Genomic DNA, 23,598 nt, shown 5'->3' with positions numbered 1-23,598 from the left:
TCTTGTTTGGGAACTGAATTAATTTGTTATTAATCTTGCCTGGCAACTGGATTCATTTATACCCTGGATTTGGACTGGAAGCTAGATTTGGCTAATTATTGATCTTGCCTGCAACTGCATTTACCTGGTGATTGATCTTCCATAATTCTTAGATAAAAGATATTTATATTTTTATATATAAAACCGGTGTAGTGTCTTTTTCTTGTGCGCGTGTGTCACTGGGAACTGTGGGTGTGTTGCACAAATACTTTACACGTTGCCTCTGAAGTTACGCCTTTGCTGCTCTGCGCCAAGCTACCAGGTCGGAAGCGGTGGTCCCTACTTGGACTAGGGTACATACCCCTGCCAACTAGAGACCCCGGTTCTAACAGAAAGTATTAAAGTAAACATGACTTATTACAGTTACCATACCAATTTGGAATGTTCTAAAAGTACCCCCAATCGGAATGAAATGTATTGCAAAATAATGCACAATCCTGTCTAAGCTTCACGAACTCCTATAATTCATAAATAATCTGCACCAGTCTGCATGGTCCCAATCATATTTCAATCGATAAATTCTTAATTTTTTAAAAGTCCCTTCAGAGAAAAACAGGCCTATGTGAATCAATTTTATTTTGCAGATATAATTAAAGGATTGCACTTTGTATTATTTCACTGAATAGCGTACTATTGTATACCTACATGAAAAAAGCAGGAAGAATGTGTACATAAATGCAGTGCTTTAAATGGGCCGGTACTCACCGGTACAGAGTACCGGCACTTCTTCATTTTCTCCCCTTGAGTACCGGCACTTTTTTCTAGAAGAGAGTACCGGTACTCGTGGGTATCTGACTTCAACCGAGGCAGCGCGCTCCTTTTATCCCTCAAGTTATACTACGGCAGCACCTTTCAAGCACTGCACGGAATCAATCAATGGAGCTCGTCACCAGGACCCTGCGTGAGCTGCTTTGTAAATCAGAGCAGGGGTGTGTCTGCTGAGTCATTTGCTTATCCAAAGATCTTTCACACTGGGCGCTAAGAGGGGGCTATAAAATCTAAATGGTGGCGGTGGGAGGCACTATTCAGGACATAACAAAAGAACGTATGGGAAGGCTTTGACAGACGCCACGCATCTGAATTGCTTTCTTGCACACTTCTACTTCCACACTCGCTGATTCCTATTTTATCAACCTTGGACAGACATTAAGACCAATCAAACATGTGGAGATTGGCACCTGGTTCCCCAGTACAGACGTTGTCAGCTCTGGCCCTAAGAAAACAAGTTACTTACCTGTAACTTTAGTTCCCCAGTATTGGTAACTTTCATAGATTCCCATGCTTTGTATCATTCCCCATCGTCGGAATGGGAGTCTCGGTAACAAAAATACCATAGCTGTAGGTACAAAAGACAATGGAAAAAGGCCTAGGCCTCATTACCTTTTGTAGCATATCACCCTCTTTGTGTAAAAGAGACCAAACTTTTGGCCTCAGCCAATCAGAAGTGCCTCACCACTTAGAACCTTCCTGAAGGAACCTCAGAGCCTCAGATTTTCGTAGCCGTTGTGTACTGAGACACCATCTGTGCTGTAGGCTGAGCTTTCCCCGGGGAGGTGGGTGGGCGCATGGGAATCTATGAAAGTTACCAATACTGGGGAACTAAAGTTACAGGTAAGTAACTTGTTTTCTTACCCCAGTATTGGAACTTTCATAGATTCCCATGCTTTGTATCAGAGTAGTAAGCAGTAGCAAGATAATCACATTTTGCATCGTAAATAATAGCAGTAGACAACATGACATTAGATACAAAATGTGAAAAAATGGAAGGTGGGAAGATAGGAAAGCTCACCATTAGTGGAAGAGGTTCCTCAGGACAGCCTGTCCAACTGCTGCATCCTCCTGCTGCAGAGATTCCAAGCAGTAGTGCTTGGTAAAAGTGTGGACGCTGCTCCAGGTTGCAGCTCTGCAGATGTCCTTAATTTGCACCCCTGCGAAGAGTGCTGTGGAGGAAGCCACAGATCTTGTGGAATGCGCTTGTATCTTTCCAGTCAGAGGCTTACCAGCAGCCCTGTGACAATGTAATATAGCACTTGTGATCCACCTTGAAACACCCTGTTTGGAGAGTGGAAGGCCTTTACTTGGTCCCCCGAAGGCCACAAACAGTTGGGTAGATTTTCGAAAATCCTTAGTACGCTGTAAGTAAAACTTCAAGCATCGCTGTACATCCAGTGAATGCAAGGCTTTTTCCGCCGGTGTGGAAGGCTGAGGAAAAAACGTTTTCAGAATGATCGGTTCATTCAAATGGAAGTCCGAGGGGACCTTTGGCATGAACCTAGGGTTAGTCCTCATGATGACAGTGTTCCTTTTGAATTGAAGGAAAGGTTCCTGAATGGTCAAGGCCTGTAACTCCCCTACACGCCGAGCCGACGTGAGAGCGAGGAGAAGAGCCAATTTCCACGAAAGGTATTTGATATCAGAACGATGGACTGGTTCGAATGGGCCCTTCATGAGTTGAGAAAGGACCAGATTCAAATGCCACGTTGGTGGAGGTGGTCTCACCGGTGGATAGACCCTGAACAGACCTTTAAGAAACTGTTTGATTATCCTTGAAGACCATAATGAAGGTCCAGAGTCCGTCCTCCTGAATCGTGACAAAGCAGCCAAATGGACTTTAATTGATGAGTGGGCCAGACCAGACTTGGCCAAGGACAGTAGGTACGGGAGGACCTGATGAGGTTTGGAATTGAATGGATCAATGTGTTGCTGTCGACACCAACAACAGAATCTTTTCCACTTAAGGCGGTAAGTTTTGTTAGTGGAAGGGGCCCTTGCTTGGGACAAAACCTCCCTAACTTCCTTAGACAATGGCAGGTTCATAAATTCTCGCTGCTCAGGAGCCATGCAGTCAGGTGTAACGACTGAGGGTCTGGATGTAGAATCTGTCCTTCGGACATCGTGAGAAGGTCCGGCAGAATTTGGAGAGGTAAAGGAGGAGCGATCGACAGCAGATGGAGCTCCGTGAACCAGAACTGCCTCGGCCAAGCCGGGGCTATCAGGATCATCCTGCACGGTTCCATCTTGAATTTCTTGATTAGTCGTGGTATTAGAGGAATGGGAGGAAAAGCGTAGACAAATGTCTTCGACCAGGGTATCAAAAGGGCATTTCCCAGAGAATTTGGATGGGGAAGCCTGCTTGCGTAAGACCGGCATTTGTTGTTGGTCGGGGTGGCAAACAGGTCGATGTCCGGTTTTCCCCACCGGCTGAAGATTTGTTCCAGAATGTCTTGATTCAACTCCCATTCGTGGGTGACCGAGGATGACCTGCTCAGTTTGTCGGCGTTTTCGTTGAGAACGCCCGGCAAGTGTTCCGCCATCAGAGACATGTTGTGTCGGATAGCCCATTCCCAAATCTGCTGGGCTTCCTGTGACAATGGGCGCGATCTGGTCCCTCCTTCCTTGTTCATATAGTGCATGGCCGTGGTGTTGTCCGTCCTGATAAGCACCTGTGAACCCTCCAGGAGAGGAAGAAACGATTGCAGAGCCAGACGTATCGCCCTGAGTTCTAACAGGTTGATGTGGGGGCATTTCTCCTGGGGTGACCAATGACCACTGACATGAAGGTCCTGCAGCACTGCTCCCCAGCCTTCCAACGACGCATCCGTCGTTATCACTTGTGGAGACGGGTCGCTTGCGAAGGATAGGCCTTGGGACAAGTTGTCTAGGTCTGTCCACCATAGGGCCGCATTCTTCATTTCCGGAGTGATCGCCACTTTGTCGTCGAAGTAACCGTGGACTTGCCGCCATTGATTGTCCAGTTGTTCCTGCAAGGGACGCATCCTCAGTCTGCAATGGGGAATCAGTGGAATGCACGACGATATTACTCCCAGCAGAGACTTGTAGCGGCGAACTGAAAGAGACTTTTTTGTTTGTAAGTCTTGGGCCATCGTCTGTAACTAGTGCCTCCTTTCCAGAGTAGGAAAAGCTCGTGAAAGCTTGGAGTCCAAGATGGCTCCCAGAAACCGGGCTCTTCTGGACGGGATCTGGCAAGATTTCTCGTCGTTTAGAGTGAGACCCAGGTTTCGGAATAAATTGGTACACGCTTGAACCGCCTGTAGCGCTGCCTCTCTGGACGGAGCCTTCAGCAGCCAGTCGTCCAGATAGGGGAAGACTTGAAACTTGTGCCTCCGCAGGAAAGCCGCTACTGGAGCCAGCACTTTCGTGAATATCCTTGGGGCTGAACGGAGTCCAAAGGGTAAAACCCTGAATTGGTAATGGCTCTTGGCTACTGTGAATCGCAGAAACCTTCTGTGTGCTGGGTGAATCGGAACATGAAAATAGGCATCTTCGAGATCGAGTGTGGCCATGTAATCTCCCGGGTTGATTAGTTTCAAGATGTCCTGGAGGGACACCATCCTGAAGGACAGAGAGATGAGATAGGTGTTTAGCCCCCTGAGGTCTAAAATGGGACGCCACTTGTCGAGCGTTTTCCTCACCAGGAAGAACCTGGAATAAAATCCCTGGTTTCTTTGGTTCGATGGAACTGGCTCTATCGCCCCTTTTCGGAGCATTTGTTGAACCTCGAGCCGAAGGAGACGCTGGTGTTTTGAAGGAGTGGCTGTCGGGGGCTTGGGTGGCGGAACTTGAGTGAACTCTAAGGTATGCCCTTTCCGAATGATGTTGAGCACCCAACGGTCCGATGTTATTAGGGACCAGTTGTGAAGGTATTTGTTGACCCTGCCTCCAACTGATGATTTCCTGGAGGAGGGTCCAGTAGGAAGAGCCAGGAGGCCGCTATTGGCGCTTGGACGAATCTCGTCCTCGCGCACCCTGCTTTCCTTTACTGTAAGGCCTGGAGTAGTTGGTAGACTGGCCTTGCCGCTGTTGGTAAGATTGGCGGTGCTGTTGGGAACCGGATCCTGTGTTGGAATACCGTTGTTGTTGGAAGGATCCTCTATACGTACCACCTCTGCCTCTGGCTCCCTTGAAGGGGGACTTCCTGTACTGAAGTGTTCCTAAAGACCTAGCGGTCTCTGTGTCTTTTTTAATATCTTGCAGGGTGTCGTCAATAAGTTTGCCGAATAGAGCCTCACCATCAAAGGGAAGATCCAACACTTTGTTCTGGACCTCTGGTCGGAACCAAGTAGCTTTAAGCCACCCTTGGCGACGGAGCACTGCCGCTCCAGCTAGTGAACGGAATGCCGTAGTCGCAATGTCCATTGCACAATCGATTATTTCCATCGACGTTGCTTCTCCCTCTTTCAAAACTTTCTTTGCCTCCGACATAGATTCAGGAGGTAGCTGGTCAAGGTACGGGGAGACATCGCACCAGAGTTGACGGTCGTACCTACCCAGGATGGCTAAGGCATTAGCTGCTCGCACCAGCAAACTCGCCATCGCTGAGAATCTTTTCCCCACATTATCTAATCTCCGTCCTTCCTTGTCCGGAGGAGTTGTCAGCGGTGCTGAAGGGTTGCCCGATTTCCTCTGCGCTGCCTGCGAGATTACAGAGTCTGGTTTCGGATGACCTGTCAAGGCCGCTGGGGCATCATCGGTTGCTCTATATTTCTTTTCCAGACGCGGTAGCACCGGCACCACCGTCGCCGGGTGTGTCATGGTCTTTAGGCCCTCTTTCCATACATGATCCACAATCGGAATAGATCTGGCATTTTTCTGGAAAGGTTCTTTAAAGTCATATAAGAAGCAATCCGTGGTGACTTTAGGCATTGCTAGCTTAAATCTTGCCGCCGCCCTCTCCATTAGCTGATGGAAACCTCCAATATCCACTGGCGGGGAGTCCGCCGGGTCCGGATTTGGCGATGCGGGATTGTCAATAATGTACTCATCATATTCCGTGTCGGGAATAGAGACGTGATCCGAATGTTGATCCTCATCCGAGGATTCATCAACATCATGTGATCTTGGTACCCCAAAGGAATCCAGAGGGACGGCTGTTTGAGGCTGTGGAGAGGTTGGAGCCGAGAGCGTAGGTGGCACCAATGACGCCTGAGTCGTGGAAGGCGTAGCAGGTGTTGACGTATTTGGCAAAGGTCTACTGGCCTTAGACTTATAGTCCTGTAGCATCCGATGTAGATCCTGTAGGAAAGATGTTGGCACTGAAACCATTCCCTGGTCAGAGTGCTGTTGTTGATGCTGACCATGATCATGCTCCTCGTGGGTGTATTCGCCCTCTGAGTCGGTGTCCTGGCATTTGACAAATAGTTGCGAAGGACTATTGGCATAACTATATGCATCTTGGTCATCTTCCTCTGATTGACCCTCTTGCAAGAGCATTGTTGGTAGCAGAGGGGACACTGCCCTTGGAGAAGTCATCTCAGGCGTTATCCGCGTCACAGAAATGGTGATACGCTTTTCTGTGGCCAAGATCGTGGGTTCCGTCGTCGACGGTTGTACATACGCCGTCGAGATAGGCGTCGTGGACGTTGTCGTCGACGAGACTGTGGACACACCAGCCGTCGTCATAGTCATCGTAGTCGTCGTCGACGCCCTCGTCGACGAGACCGTCGTCGACGACACCGTCGTCATTGTCGTCGACGGGACTCTCGTCGTCGACACTGTCGTCGTCGCCCTCGTTGGTATCATCGTCGACGGGGCTTTCGTCGACGGGGCCTTCGTCGTCGACGGGGCCTTCGTCGTCGACTGAGTCTTCGTCGTCGACGGGTCCTTCGCCGTCGACTGGATCTTGGGCGTCGACGGGGCTCTCGTCGTCGACGGCTCCTTCATCGACGGCTCCTTCGTCGACACTTGTGAAGCCGGTACCTTCGTCGTCGGCGCCTTCTCCGCCGTCGACGGTCTCGTCGTCGACGAACCTCCAGTTGACGGAGCCTTAGATGATTTAGTCGACGGGACTCCCGCTGTCGACGTCTTCGTCGTCGAGGACCTAGAAGTCCTCTCAGAAGACTGGCTTTGAGGCGTTTTGAAGGCTGTGGAAGTCTTCGCGCCTGTAGACTGCGTAGAAGGTCCATCCCTCTCCTTTACACTTCCGTGAGGAGATTTGCTGGGACCTTGGCTCTCAGACTCACTGGGGGTCTTTTTTGAGGCCTTAGAAGATCGACTGACAGAAGAAGAAGGGGAACCCCTACCCCTTTTCACTGACCTTCTAGTAGAAGCCATCGATCCAGCATCTTCACTGTCACTGGAGACAGTATCCTTCCTCGATTTAAGCCTTTGCAGCCATGTCAGGAGCCTACCCTCACGGTCCCGGAGGGTTTTGGCAGAAAAGGAGCGACAGATTGCACATTTAGCTACCTGGTGGTCAGGATAGAGGCAATAGATGCAGTTCTCATGCTTATCCTCCACAAACAGCCTTTTCTTGCCACAGGAGGAACAAGGCTTGAAAAGCGCTTTTTTCTTCTCAATCTCCGACATACTGTCAGGCAGCAACAATCCTGAGAAGAATCCCAAAGATCCTGAAGAAAAAACTGTTGAAAAAACCTGATGAAATCCTGTAGAAGAGTAGAAGTTGAGCAGAGCTCAATGGAGACTCCCTAGCACAACGTGCGGTAGAAAATCTGAGGCTCTGAGGTTCCTTCAGGAAGGTTCTAAGTGGTGAGGCACTTCTGATTGGCTGAGGCCAAAAGTTTGGTCTCTTTTACACAAAGAGGGTGATATGCTACAAAAGGTAATGAGGCCTAGGCCTTTTTCCATTGTCTTTTGTACCTACAGCTATGGTATTTTTGTTACCGAGACTCCCATTCCGACGACGGGGAATGATACAAAGCATGGGAATCTATGAAAGTTCCAATACTGGGGTAACTACGGTTTACAAATGTTCCAGGAGAGACTTGTTTATTTATTTTATGCGTTTTTATATAGTGCGGACTTTACCCGAAGGTGTCAGAGCGCTTCACAATAGGAACAGTAATGATACATGAGGAGAAAATTACAAGTGAACACATTACAAAAGCATACGTTAAGTTACATGAGGCAAAAGTGACAAGTGTGAGCAAATAAAATACAGGAGGTAGCAAACGATACATTACAGGAGGAAAAAGTGATATGTGTGCAGGTTACAAAAGCATAAAAAGTACAAGTAGAGGTGTAGTACTGCAATAAATGGCAGACACTCCAGCACAAGAACAAACGTTACAGGTGGCACTTGCGCAAGTATCTAAAGCAAACAAAATGTAAGAGGTAGCAAACAGTATGTTACAAGAGAAAAGTGACATGTGCATGTTACAAAAGAGTACCAGTACTGGACAGATGGCTCAGTGGGCTGTGTAGGCCACCGGTTCGATTTAAGGCAGGGCTGAAGCAGCATCTAATCCTTACGCGGTTGATAAAATGCATGCAGATTTTGTGCATACAACCTTGGCACGGTCAAAAAGCTAACCCCGCCCCTTGTCCCCCCCTTAGCCCCGCCCTAAACCCCGCCCACTGCTTCTTTTGGTGAGTACCTGCACTTATTTTTTTCCATTTAAAGCAATCCATAAATGGGCATTCCCCTTTCACCTAGTTTAATACCCAGGCCACGCAAACGCTTGAGACTGCTGTGCTTCTGAGTTTGCATCTGCGTTCGACTACCGATGCCGGAAGCCTCCTGCTGCTGAGCTTGACCCAATATCTCTCACTGAACACAGATCTATCTATATAAGTGGAAACACAATGATACACTGCCTTTTCGCAGATTATTCGTGTTCTAAAATTTAGTTTGATAAATGAGAACTTGACTCAATATATATTTTTTCTTTTATACAAGTTACATATGTAATATGAAAAACTTCTACAGCACTTTCAGTGTTCGTCGTTTAGCTGTAAGAACCCCAACAAACTGTATATTTATCATAACCTGTTATGCCTGTAAATGATGACACGACATGTGCATAACATTTGTTTTTATAAACATGGAGATAAAGGTGGCCGAAAAGGGAGAGAGCAAACAAAAGTCCTAGATACAAAACTATCAAAACATATGGAAAATCTATTTTTAGTTTTCAACACTGCCGCAAGCGTATTCATGTCATTCAAACACTATTAATTTCATTCGGGTAGTGAAAGAAAAGGTATCTTTGGCGATAGTGTTTCCACCAACAAAGAGGCAATGTGCATGTAAAGAATACGAACGTGCTCAGCTGCTAAATCGCCCTAGACAGGAAAAATGCATTTATATAAAAGAAACTCTATTTTTAGAAGCACTAACCAGATAAGTCCTGTGTCATCCATTAAAATGTCACAGCAACAGCACTGCAAGAGTAGAACTAAAGATAGATGTGACAGCCCACAAAAGAAGCCGTACAACTGCTCTCATTTCCTAAAGTGACCGTGCTTCCTGCTAAAGATGGCAACTAAATAAAGGCCATCAGTACTGCTCTTGCAAGATGTCAGCAAGGAGTTGTCACCCAGAGACTGTACCAATCAAATCTTCTTTCTGTGACCGTCTTAATTGACATGGAAGTCCTGAAACAAGGGCATGTTCACCATGTTCGTAACCAGAATATCCCTGCTGGCACAGCACGAACAAGTATCCTTTTTTATATTATTATAATTAAAAATAAAAGTAATTAAGATTTTTATTTCAAAATGTATTAAAACATACGTTTGCAGGAAGACGAATTGAGATGCGGCCACTTAACGTCTTTCCAAACACAGTGCAGCTACTCTATCTATTTGCATTACCATGAGAGAAAAAATAAACCTTTTCAGCAGGGGGTATATAAGAGGGTGGATTACAAATAGGACTTTTATTATTCATTGTTTCCATATCCAAGATAGAATCATCGTCATTGTACATTACGTTATAACAGTACTGCCACCATACAAGCAAAATTAATTAGAGGTAGGCCAGACGAAATCGAGCATACAGTAACAAAAAGTATTTGGTCGCTAGCTTACCCTACTTGAGATAATGTAATAATGATTCGAGAAAATAATGCACGAATCTCCAGAAAGGAAAGGGGGGGGCCGCTCGGCCCCCACGCACACATGGCTGGGCCCGGCCCCCACTTCACCTGCACTGATTGGTCCACGGGTCCCGCCAGTGACCCGGAAGCCGTTTTGCACTTGCGGGTCAAGGGGGCGGGACCCTTGGCAAAGGGGGGGTTTAAGAGCCTGGGGAGCGCAGGAGGCCTTCTCTTTGTGCCCGCGCTTCCCAGGCTCGCTCCTCGCCCCACAGTGGGGGCTTTTAATTTTCCCCACCCTCCCTCCATCCCTGGTAACAGAATTCAAGGAGAGGACATTGGTAGGTATCCTCTGAGACTATTGTTAACGCGGTAATGATAAATGTGTTTTCCTTCCTTAGGCCTTTTTCCCGTGTACAGGCAATGTTAATTTTAATCTGCTTAATGGGTTTCGTTGTTGCTTATGCATTAATTAATTTTTTTCTAAGGCCTTTTTCCCCTTCATAGATTAGAATTGTCGTATTTATTAAGAGGGTCAGGCGGTAAGGTCATAATCGGTGAGCAGCAATTTAAGGTCCTTATGGGGCGGCACCATTAGCGAATGGGGCTGCCCAGGGGGAGGGGCCAATGGTCTCTCCCAGAACTTCAGGGGCAGGATATCCGCTTGCTTGGAAGGGTGCGGGGGAGGGAGTCACCTTTCCTCGGGCTGGTAGCCACCCCGCACATACACTATGACGTCAGCAAATGGCGCGAGTGTAAGGGCCCTCCTTTTTGGTTAAATGGAGTTCACGGAGCGTACGAGGGCAACCAGGAGAGGGACGTACTCTCCCGGTAACCGGGCCCTTGTCGCGCATGCGCATCTCAGACGTGAGAGCGTAGCTGGGTAAAGGATCTGACACCGGTTAACGACCTTGCCGAAGGACCAGAAATTATTAGAATGCAAAATATATATGTAGGATGTTAGATTCGGTTAGGAAACACGCTGTATTACACATTTGTTAAGGTTAGCCCATCATACCTGTCTCACTTGCTGTAAATCTAATGTCTGAATTTTGCATTTAATAATTATGCAAATAATGTTATTTTAATCAATTTTTAATTTGTTTTCATATTTTAATAAATACGTCCGGGGGGTCGCGAGACCCCCTGCCTTCCAAAGAATTCTGTTGTTTGACTGATAAGTGTTGTCAACTATAGTTTGCATGTTAAGGCGGGGGTGGCTGGCAGTCCCAGACCATGGGTAGTGCATCATTTTCTTTGGAATAATGATACTGCACAACAGACTCACGCAGCGCTTTGACTCCAGCTGAGTGAGCCCTACACTTGCCAAAAATGGGAGGTTCACGTTCTAGTACCTTTGTTAAATATATAAAACCACACAGCAAGCTGTAGCTTGCATGGCATTGAACAGGTGTTAGTTTTAGATGAGGGTGAGTATTTGGGGAAACAAGTATGTGAGGAGTTTCCAGATGTCTTCTCAGGCAAATTAGGCAAACTAGATGTTTCTGAACATAAAATTGTTCTTAAATCCAATTCTTCTCATAAAATTCATAAACTTAGGAGTGTTCCTGTATCAAACAGAGATGAAGTTGAGAAGGAATTGGAGAGGTTGGTCAAAGGATGACGTCATAGAATCTATCTAGTCCGTGGAATGGATTTCTCCGATGGTCGTCCCCCACAAAGGCCAACGGAAAAATCAGATTGTGCATTTATTTGCGCCACCTTAAAGGTAACATTTTGGTGGATCAATTTCACCTTCCCAGAATCTGTGAAATGCTAACTAAAAGGAGAGGTATGGAAATTGTTTCCACTATTGACTTATCGCAAGCCTATAATCAGATTCCCCTGTGTGAAGTGAGATTAAAACTTACTGCGTTCATCTCTCACACTGGCTGTTTTATATTTACCAGAATGCCTTTTGGTTTAGCCTCCACAGCCGCTGTTTTCCAGTGTTTAATGCACAAAATGTTTGGTAATTTGGATTACGTTTTAATTTTCCAAGACGATATTCTTGTAACGGGGAAGGATAGTAATGACCATAAAATATAACTCACCCAAGTGCTGTCATTGTTGAACAAGGTTGGGTTGGCAGTGAAGTATTCCAAGTGCAAATTTGCTGCTAAGAAGGTGACTTATTTAGGTCACGAGATTAGCACTGTTGGCATTCATCCTAAAACTAAACTTGTTTCTGCTATTTATGATGCTCCCAGTCCTAAAACCGAGGAGAAGGTAAAATCATTTTTGGGACTTGTCATTTTTTTTCCCGAATTTGAGGAACATTTTCAGGTTGAACTTTCCACAATAGGCAACTTTTGAAATTAAAAGTGAATTTTGAGTTGTCTCTTGATTTTCAAAAAGAGTTTGTGGATATCAAAAATGCTATTTCTTCAGTCCTGGCTTTGCAGGGTTTTGGTCCTTTGAGAAAGAATGTGATCACTGATGCTAGTGGTACTGGCATTGGTGGGGTTCTTTCCCAAGTGGAGAACATAGTTGTGAATGTGTTGTTGCGTATGCGTCAAGGTCGTTATCTCCTGCTGAATGTAAATATGCTGTAAATAAAAGAGAAGCTCTTGCATGGGCTCTCGAACATTTTCGCAAATTTGTTTGGGGCTGAGAAGTTTACATCAAATGTGATCATAAACCTTTAGTCAAGGTTTTGTCTAATGTTGGCATGAATAATGTTTCATCCAGACTAGCAAGGATCTCCATGAGGTTATTAGACCTCATTTATAAAATTGAATATTTACCTGGGAGAAAAAAACTGTGGATTTTTTGTCGCATTTGCCAATTCAAATGGTTGAAAACCATGATGAAATTATGGAAAACGTTCAGTTAGCCTGGTCGTGTGACCCTGGTTTGGAATCTTTCACTAAGGATGAGTGGATTGAAGGGTGTAAGAAAGATTTGTGTTAGGCGAGAGTGGCTGAATTTGGGAGTAATGGTTGGTCACGCAAAATGGAGGTGAAAGATCTCAAGGCGTTCTGGGAGGTCAGAGATGAGTTGACCATTATTGATGGGAATATTGTGAGAGGCGAAAAGGTTGGTTCCAACTGAAAATTTGAGAAGCAAAATAATATCTATTTCACGAAGGACATTTGGGTATTATTAAAACAAAATCTATTGTGAAAAGTAGGCACTGGTCACCCAGCATGGACATTGAGGTGGAGAGAGTTGTAAGAGAGTGTAGGACATGTTTGTCTGCTAACAAAACCCTTAAACCTTTGAGACACCCTCCCATTAGTGATTTTATGTGTCCCAAGTCTCCGTGGGAGCACATAGTGGTAGACATCATAAGTCCTGTAGGACATTCTGGAAAATGTGTAATCTCTCGTGGACGTTTTTTCTAAATGGCCTGTTGCAAAGATTACTACGAAATTGGACACGGTCATCACATTTTTTGATGAAGTGTTTCTTAATGAAGGAACCCCGGTCATCATCATCAGCGACAATGGCGTACAATTTACTTCTGATGTTATTATACAGTATTTGAAAAAAATGTGGCATCAAACACAAAACGACCTTGTTGTACAATCCTAGTGGCAACGGTCTTGTAGAACATTATAACAGAGTTTTGAAGGGTGCCATTCAGTTGGCTTGTAGGGACAACATACCCTGGGAGACTCAAGTGTTTAAAACGGTCTGGGCATACAGAGTTTCAGTGGTTGATTCCATTAAGTGTTCCCCTTTTCAAATTCATGAGGGGAAGTAAAACTAGAGCCAAAGATTTGGATCAAAAGATTTAGTGATGTAAATTGGTCTTCCTCTGAAGTAAAAAACAATCTGTTACTTAAACATGACAAATATGAAGAGTTTTATGACACTAAGTATAATACCAAACAGATCAAGCTTTCTGTGGGTGAGTGGGTAAGAATTAAGAAACCTGGTTTTGGAGCCAAAAATGAGAGCACATTTTTTTAACCTCAACGTGTTGCTCGATTGAGGAAAAACTCTGTGATCTTAGATAATGGTAAATGCTGGAATTTCAAAAGAGTTGCCTTATGTGCGCAAGTTAACATGGAAAATATCAGTGGGGCAAACGTTGTTCAGAAGGAGATCGTCATAAGCAGAGGAAAAAGAAACATCAAACGTCTAATTGCTGTAAATGATTATATCTGTGATTAAGCTCTTTTTCTCTTTATTTGGCTGCATGCATAACTTTATTGTATTTAATATTGTTTTTGTTTTTTGTGTTTTTTATTTGCAAAGAGGGAGATGGAAGAGGGAGATGGTGTAGTGTTTCTTTTATTCATATTCTCCGTGGTGTAGAATGCTGGAACTTTACCCATGTAACAATGCCTGTTTTAGTTTAATCTATATGCGCTGACTGGACCGACAGTTGACAGTTGGTTCCTGGAGCTGGCGGTCTTGCTGCGCGTCTGGTCATGAATAAGCACTTCAAATCTTAACTTTTGTCGGTCTTCACTAAAGAAACTATGGTTGGGGATTTATGATTTTGATTAGGATATTATTTTATACAAACATGTTACGTTTAAGAGCGACAACCTGGACTACAGCAAGGAAAGAGGAGGAACCTTTGGAATATATTTCCTTCGTTTTATTATAATGCCCATCCCAGGCAACATGCCGGTATTCTTTACATATTATAATTGCATTTATATAGCGCTTATTACTCTTTTTTTTTGTGGAAAACCTTTATTTACAGTTCAAAGTACACCGCTATTCAGCCGTACATCCCGGAGGCTAGGCAGCATTATCAAAGCAACATAGAGGTGTGCACAAAACAGTAACAGGAGCAGTCAGGTTTAATTTTATATGTTATAGAAGTGAACCTAAGGAACAAAATGAGAACCAAAAAGGGACAAGAGTAAAAAAGGGAAAGGGGGGGAAAGGGGGGAAAGATGGCAAGGCAGAGGAGCATAGGAGAGCGGTAAGGCATATATCCAGGGGGAGAGGCGGGAACTTCCGCATCATGGAATAATCATAGCAAAGAGCATACATGTGTGGGGGGAGCAAGAAACAGGATTACAACACGTGAAAATTGGGTGGAGGGAATAGCTACGGTGAGAGACGAACCTCCGGCCGGACTACCTCCGGGGGCACACAAATATCTCCTCTATACGCATTCCAGGCCCCCCAGACCATCCCCCACATCTTGGGCTTACCCCGAGCTAAGTAGACAGTCTTCTCCCGGAGCATGCACCAATCCATGTTGGTTTTCCAAAGACTCACAGTGGGGGGGGGGGTTGCGCTTATTACTCTTGGCGAGGCGTTGTATCCCACTGAGCATTATGGTGGTCACTTCTGATATGAATATACACCAAAAAATATCTAGGAGTCTTTCAGTCAAATCACAAACTACCATTGGCATGAAATAATAAGAGAAAGGTGGAATCTACATTCATCCATCGCATCACGTGACGACATAGCAACACATTCACGTGAGGCACCAATTATGGGTGAAAATTTTCCCATCAGTTGTCTAACTGTACTGATGGGAAAATTTTCACCCATAATAGGTGCCTCACGTGAATGTGTTGCTATGTCGTCACGTGATGCGATGGATGAATGTAGATTTAACCTTTCTCTTATTATTTCATGCCAATGGTAGTTTGTGATTTGACTGAAAGACTCCTAGATATTTTTTGGAGTATACTCATGTTCTCGACTGGGGCTTGTATCTAGTATGAGTCGGTAAACTAGCCCTTTGACCCCCCCTAAGTAGTTTGTTGTTTGGTCACTTCTGATATACTGCCAGCTTTAGCATAATCAGAACATCCTTAGCCTAATGTGCCCATAACTTTAGCCAACCTAGCATATTATGTGTACAGGAGTATTATGGTAACAGCACTGCATAAAAGAGGCCAAGGCATAATAATGGGACTGCAAACCAGTGATCAGTTTGACACACTGTGCCTGCCCGTCGCATAATTTTTGCCCTCCCTGGCATGCAGCTGCCATCTTTGGCACCTACGGAACACCTCACATGTGGGCTTATAATCCAGAACATCTAATGGCCACCTCTGCTTCTCGGAGGGCATTCCCGGATCGTGACAGAGCAGTCCATATGGGGGGCTGTAGATGTCTGTAGTCAAAAAGTCGAAGGTGATATTTTGGGGTTCAAACGTGCACTGACCGACTAAAAACTAACAGTGGTATCTTTGGACAAAATATCTATTTCCAGGCAATGACTCTGTATTTGTTTGGAAGATTTTTAACTCAAATTGAAAATTGTGTGTTTTGTGTGTTTGGTAAAAAACTTATATTTAAAAAAAAAAATTAAGCCAGCGCTTCTATAACAACGGGCTGCTTTACCTTTCTGAGCCTGTTCTTGCTACTGTTTGCCTCACCGATTGCTGTTTATCTCCACGTCTCGCGGTACCCGCTACGCGGGTCCCGCATCGCTGAGGGGTGTCTGAATAAACCGGGAGCTGCTGGTGTGAATCCGGGGCTGAGGGCTGCGAGCAGAAGGGTTGGGACTCACTCTCCCAGGAGTCCCAGGACATCCCGCGCCCGCTCCACCTGGGCTGCTCTCCCTCATCGCCCCGCCCCCAACGGAACCTGTTTAAATTCCCCGATTTCCATAGCTTCGTGGGACCTTTCTGAGCCTGTTCTTGCTACTGTTTGCCTCACCGATTGCTGTTTATCTCCACGTCTCGTGGTATCCGCTATGCGGGTCCCGCATCGCTGAGGGGTGTCTGAATAAACCGGGAGCTGCTGGTGTGAATCCGGGGCTGAGGGCTGCGAGCAGAAGGGTTGGGACTCACTCTCCCAGGAGTCCCAGGACATCCCGCGCCCGTTCCACCTGGGATGCTCTCCCTCATCGCCCCGCCTTCTTCCCTCACCCAATTGGAGGCTACTATAAGTGAGAGCAGGAACCCCGCTGCGCGGGAGCGCCCGGGGCTAAGCCCGGGACAAGGGCGGGACCGTCTGTGGCCGTCAGGGGCTGAAGGAGGCTGGGCTGGGCCCACTTTCTTTCGCCTGCACCTTCTTGATTTTAGCTGAACTAAGGAATAGGACACGGACATGCCCTCACCGGCACTATGTGAAACTCCATCAAGGGTGGGGGGAAACAACACTGGGACTTTGGACAACTACTTCAAATCCGCCAAGGGCAAAGGGGGAAAAGAAAGCTCCTTAGAGAAGCGCAGGGCAGAACGCCGCCGCTCTATTGAAAACATGAAACGCAGACCTCTTAGCGAGATAATTCCCTATCCCATCTCCCAAGAGGAAGGCGCCCTTAATGGCAGCCAGGATCGATCAACCCAAGATGGCGTCCCCCTACTATTACGGGATAGCATCCCCAACCCCGGTACATTGCCCGAACAGATCACGGAGGCTATCCCACTCTCAATCTCCACCAATATGGCTGTTGACTTGGTCACCCAAACCCCCCCACAAGACAAAATTAAGAAAAATAAACCCAAGCAAATTGTTGTGGCGGAGCTGCATGGCCCTCCACCCAACAAGCGCAGAAGGAAGACGAGGGGGGGACAGGGGAAAACCAAAATACCCCACTCAGATTTTGGTAAAAATCACAAGCCTGCACTCATCCCCGTTAGGTCCAGAGAGAATGTGCATACCGTCACTTTCCCCAAGGACACAAGCGCTATCACTGCTGCTGTTAACAGTGATCCAGGGGTTAACCCGTCCAACACAGCACCCCCCGTTACATCTTTAGGGAGTATAGAATTCCTACTCCGATCACTCATGCTGCCTATTAGCGAGAGTCTGAAAAAAGTTGAGATCAGGCTTACCATCCTAGAGGCAACTCTAACTACCCTGAACACCTCGGTTAGCAAGCAGACTAGAACTACTGTGCCCAATCCACCTATAGGAACCCTCCCCAACAAACAAAATCCGTCCTCTAATGTAGGAGGCTTACAGGGCGCTAATGTAGGAGCCTTACAGGGCGCCGCTACTGCCCCCCCCTGCAACCACTTATGGCTATCCCTGTTCCAATCCCACGAAACATTTCAAATAGCATGCCTCCTCAGATAATAGGCCCTGCCCCCCACAGTTTAGTGCCAGGCATAAATCCCGGGATCCCCCCCAATGCTAATATCTCCCCTTCCTCTCCTGGCTAGCCCGCTCCCAGACCACGGAGACCAGACCTGCCACCGGAAACTAATAGCCTTATGGTGGTTTTAGCGGGTGCCCCCACTCTACAAAGGGGTGAAAGCGAAAATGTCCAATCTCTCAAGAAGAAAGTCATCAAATGGCTGAATTGGAACAGACCCCTACCACCCCATTTCAACAATGAGATCATCATGGTCAGAAGGGTGCCATGGTTGGGGAAGACGAGGAAAACAATAATAGGGGACTGCATAATGGTGACCTTCAGGGACCCTGGCACTGTTTTACATATCTGCGCAGGGTCAAACAGATCATTGGATTCCACCATACAGACTCTGCCAGTCTCCTTCTTCTTTCCACCCATCCGTACGCATTATGACCCGCCGCAAGGCAATTGGACAAGGGTAGAACGGAGACCCAGACACACGGAATATGTCCCACGTCCAAATTATTAACCACCTGATACACCCTATTTTCACTTCAACCGTTATAACTGTTTGAGCGGGCTGGACGGGGTTGATTGACTGTCCACTAACAACCTTGTGACTTTGGACAATGGTCCCTGTGATCTCTCTGAGCCATCTGGATTCACCGTTGATAATGTTCCCGATGCAGCAATTGGTGTAGCATCCGGTATTGTCTCCCCCCACACTTCCATCCCGGCAATCCCTCCTATTGAGCATCTGAGACTAATCTGGTGGAATGTGGCTGGACTAGCTAACAAGCTAGCCACTCAAGACTGGGAAATTTACATTGAGACTGGGGACGTTTGCATGTTCCAGGAGACCTGGGCAAGGGAAGATTATGGGCACCAGGGTTACCAGTCAGTTTCCATCCCGGCCAGGTGGGAGGGCAAAGGACGCCCTTCAGGCGGGCTCACAACCTGGGTGGCATCCCACCTAGGCTGTGAGGCTACACGTCTACCGGTGCCCTCCGATGACATCCTTGTGGTTCTACTGTCCTGGCCAAATCAAGCGAAACTCGCCCTAATAAACATTTACTCCAGGCCAGTGGGAATTGCCAGGGAATCGCCCACCATAGATGAACTTTCAGACTATTTAGCTGAAATACCAAGAGATCTACCCTATGTAGTGGGAGGGGACCTAAACTCCCATTTTGAGCCGCTGCCAGGCCTCCTAGAGGGTTTTCCAATGGAAGAAGAGGTCAGGTGGTCAGTGCCTTTGGTAGAAGCTACCCCCCCGAAGGCATGGACTCCCGTAGCATTGCAGATCACAGCTCTTACCCTAAAGTTTGGAATTAGAGCCTGTAACGGGCGTATTAATTCTGACATACCTAGCAGAACCACCTATAACAGAGTGGGAAGAGAATCTCGCTTGGATTATGTCCTGGTACAGATAGTGAACTGGCCAGCTATTCAGGATTTTAGGGTTACGGAAAGACTAGACAGCGATCACAACGCCCTTGAACTTGACCTCATTCATCCCGGCCTTCAAACCTGTATAACATCTGGGGAGGAGAACAAACCTGAACTTCTACTGGATAACAACAGGAGAAGAATCAGGTGGGAAAAACTGGCCTCGAGCCAAGAGAAACTCCAGAGGCTTTATGCAGGGTTAATTTCCATTCTGGAAACTGTGGGAGATTTAGCCACCGGGGTGGGCAACAAAGACTCACATGGCAAATTATACCAGGCCCATGAGGACCTTATAAAGGCTGCGGCCCCCAACCTCTTTAGTAATGCACAGAATTCAAGGAGGGGGCAGCCACACAAATCCTCATGGTATAATACAGCCTGCAGAAGGGCAAAGGGGGAACTCCTTAGAAGCATCATGGAAGGTCTAGGTGGAGAGAAGTTAAGAGAAAGCAGACGGGCATACAAAAAACGTATTGCCCACGCTAAAACTGAATGGGAGGAGAACCAATGGGAGGAGCTCACTAAGTCCCTCGCAATAAGAGACCACCGAATGTTCTGGAGAATAGTAAGCGGGGGGGTCGGGGAATCTCCACTCGGCAATTGAGCCAAACATCGCAGCAGGGGTGTGGCAGGCACACTTTCAATCCCTTTATAGCTCTGAGCCGGGAGAACCCACTAACGACACCGGTATTGGTTGGCCTGATTACGAGGGGGATCCAATAACAGTGGGGGAGGTTAAGGTTGCAATAGCAGGACTCACCTCGGGAAAGGCGCCAGGACTGGACGGCCTACCCGGGGACCTGTTCAAGCAGGAGCCCAATGTCTGGGCCCCCTACCTTGCCGTTCTGTTTAATGGAGTTCTGAGCGGCATGGAAATCCCGAGTACCTGGCTGGGGGCGGAGGTGGTTCCCATATTCAAAAAGGGCTCGCCTCTCCTCCCAGCCAACTACAGACCAATCAGTTTAATCGATGTGTCACAGAAGCTGTTCGGTAGGATACTGTTGAACCGGCTCCAGGATTGGGCAGAAGAGTTGGGTGTCCTTAGTCCGTACCAGGCGGGATTCAGGAAGGGAGTCTCCACAGTGGATCAGGTCTTTCGATTGAATATTATCTATTGGAGGGCAGCGATATTCAAGGGTGGCAGCCTATACACAATTTTTGTGAATCTGCGGGCCGCCTTCGACCTGGTGCCCAGAGGGAAACTTTGGAGCGTTCTGGCCGAGATGGGCGTCCCCCCGGATATCCTGATAATCTTAAAGAGATTGCATCACAACAACTATGCTCGAGTGAGGTGCGGGAGATCCGGGGCACTGACGGACAGATTCCCCGTTGACCGGGGGGGTTAGACAGGGTTGTGTGTTGGCACCAACCCTGTTCTGCCTCTTTGTCAACGGGGTAATCGCCCACCTAAACGCCACTGAATACACTGACGCTCCCAAACTGAACGGCAGCAGGGTGCCTGCAATCATGTTTGCAGACAACACCTTACTGCTGTCCAAAACCCCAATGGGGATACAGAGGATCCTCGATTCATTTGTGGCCTTTTGCACTGATAGGGTCTTAGAAATCAATGTGGCTAAAACCAAGTTTATGGTTCTGAACCCAAGTCAAAAATTGCGTCTGAATCCATTATTGGAGCTTCACGGCTTGAGAGAGTCTCCACCTTTGAATATCTTGGTGTAACCCTCAATGAAACCATGTCTTGGGGACCACATCAGAGTAGGGCCAACCTCAAACTGGTACAGACTACAGGGGGTATCGCGCGGATGATGAATAGCTCCACATACCGTCCGCTGGGGCCGCTCATCCAGATCTATAAGGCACCGGCCAGGGGTGCCAATGTGTATGGGGCGGAATTGTGGGGCCATACATCTTCCCGCAGTCTGTCCTCAACTGAGAACAACTTTATCAGACAGATAGTTGCACTTCCGCCCAGCACCCCGCTCCTCCCCCTGAGGCTGGATCTGGGCCTGCGACCAATAGCTGACGAACTAGGCCTAAGACCCATAGCCTTCTGGCGAAGGCTATGGAGTAGTGAAGAACTCTCTGCCTATAGGGCGGAACTGAGGGAGCTATTGACCCACCCAAAAGCGTTACAGATCCCCTGGATAAAATATATTCAAAAATCCTGTGCGAGACTGGGGTTTCCTGACCTTTGGTCCGACCCTGCTAATGCCTCATTAAATATCTCTCGGAGAGCTCTGGCCATTGTTTACCACGAACAGAAACTAGCCATGGCCCTAGATAGTCAGGGTGAGGGGTCACTAACATCTGTATTTGCGCAAGGCAAGGACTCATACAGGTTGGAGAGGGTTTTAGACGCCATCTCCCCCGTGCTGGCCAGGAAGCTGTTTCTCCAATGGAGATATGGCACATTGCCCCTGCGATCTTTTACCAGCTCCTGGTCATCACCGCCCTCCAGCAAGGAGTGCCCGGCATGCGCTGGTGTGGAGGAAAGCGATTTACACGTGGTCCTGTTTTGCCCAACTTACAAGGCAGCGAGGAAATATTGGCTCCTTCCACTTATCAGAAACCTTGGTTGCAGGGAGTATCTCCCGATGTACAGAATTCTAAAAACCGATGTTTCAAGCCTAACTGTGTTTGCACTAGCAAAATTTCTCACCAATGTCTGGCACACTCGCACCCGTATTCTGAAGTCGCAGGCTCCCACCCAATTTTAAGGTCTATAGTTTTAATTGCAATTTTATTAGTATGTAACTCCAAGAATGGAAAGATTTTACATTGTATAAGCATGTACTGTTTGATTATTTTTGCTGATTTTATAATGGTTGTATATGTTTTTATTGTATATCTCTGATGGCCATATGGCCGAAATAAAGATCGAAAAGTAAAGTAAAGATATGCAATTTTAATGGTAACATGGATTCTACTTTAAATGAATTGGAGATGTATGTTGATTATTGGATTTCTATTTCTTATCTGTGCTTTTATGATCTATATTTAATGCATCGAATAAAGATGTTATTGATTGATATTGATTGATGCTTTATGTGGCGATGAGACTCCTTGACAATGTTTCCTTGTTGTCAGAGGAGACGAGCCTTTATGAATGTTAATTCACGGCGAACCAGTCAATCCTTTACGTAGGTATAGCTATTTAAAACTTAAATTACTTGGTGTTCAGGAGGGCACTTGCTCCTTTGAAGTGTCATGAACCACGTAGAAAGCACCCGGTCACTACTGCTGTATGAAGCCTGAACCAGAATAGAACGTTTTAGGTCCCACCTTTCACCTGTATGTAAGCGCGTTTTAGGAAGAGAAAACACCAAACTACATTGGATGAATTTCAACACCACTTCGAGGTAGCCTTTTACGCTTCAGAAGTTCCAATGGACGCTAGACGCCTCTGCTTTTGTAAGGAGAGTACAGCACTTTATAACCGTAATTTTCTTCCGAGTAGCAGAGAGAAATGTACACTAATTTGCTTTTTGAAATTATTTATTTTGACTTCCCGTCAACCTAATAATATCTAGCATATACTAAAACAACTATACGCTAATTGCAGGCACTTCCTCTCTTAACATTTATGTTACCCTTTCAATTTGCACTTCTCCGAAATTTTGGATTTTTTACTTTCAACCAGTTTCTAACTTGATTATTTGTTATCACCGTGATCGGAAGCTATAATCACTCAAGATCCAACTAATGTATTAATTAAAAATCGAATTACCGATAAGCCTTTAAAAACACTTTCTAGTGTTTTGACTTACAACACCTAATCTTAAAACCCCCTTGTTTCGTCGTGTCACAAGCAATACTGGAATTTAGGAACGGCATCTACACCGTCTAACTCCCATATAAAAACACTTAATAGACACAATTACAAAGAGAAAAAGAGCAGACAGAACAAACGGACCAAGTGTTATGTTTTTAGGAGTAACCAGATGAATAATAGTACCTGGTGTGTAAGTGAAACGTTGAGACTGGCTTCTTTTCCTCTTGCCGTTGCATAGGTAGAACTGCACCTGGACAGCAGCTGTCACGGTTTTGTTGTGGTACGGCGGAACTTCCAGTACAATGGTGGGCTAAAAAACATGAAATATAAGCCGACATTACATCCTTGCTTTTGTTAATTCACCTGTTCGACACTGGAGAAAGCAGACGTCAACCAAAGACTCACTACAACTCCTCTGTCCTAGTGTCCTCCCGCGTGCCCGGAAGTATTACTTTAAGAATCGCTGTCAGCAACACAAGTGTGGAAAACTGCAGCCACCCTCTAAAACATTCAGGGGTCCCATTCCGCCAACGGCCAATAAATATCTAAGAGACACGTGGAGAATGCAGGAGGCTTCATCATTTTGCGTTATGCCACTGCCGATATTTAATATTTTACAC

The 23,598-nt window shown here is 46.4% G+C and overlaps 1 protein-coding gene across 2 annotated transcripts in view; it reads right to left on the bottom strand.

Annotated features, from left to right (window-relative positions):
- Positions 1 to 23,598, bottom strand: part of NFATC3 (nuclear factor of activated T cells 3) — a 1,100,962-nt gene that overhangs the window by 147,733 nt on the left and 929,631 nt on the right. For both annotated transcript variants that reach the window (XM_086945198.1, XM_086945199.1), the window contains exon 8: positions 23,162 to 23,288. In XM_086945198.1, coding sequence (XP_086801324.1) covers positions 23,162 to 23,288 — 127 coding nt within the window. The remainder of the gene's footprint in view (positions 1 to 23,161; positions 23,289 to 23,598) is intronic.

The sequence above is a fragment of the Lissotriton vulgaris genome, chromosome 12 (genome assembly GCF_964263255.1).
Source record: "Lissotriton vulgaris chromosome 12, aLisVul1.2, whole genome shotgun sequence".
In the NCBI taxonomy this organism is placed as follows: domain Eukaryota; kingdom Metazoa; phylum Chordata; class Amphibia; order Caudata; family Salamandridae; genus Lissotriton; species Lissotriton vulgaris.
The sequence above is the reverse complement of the archived record's forward strand: the minus strand, read 5'-3'. Positions and strand labels throughout refer to the sequence as shown.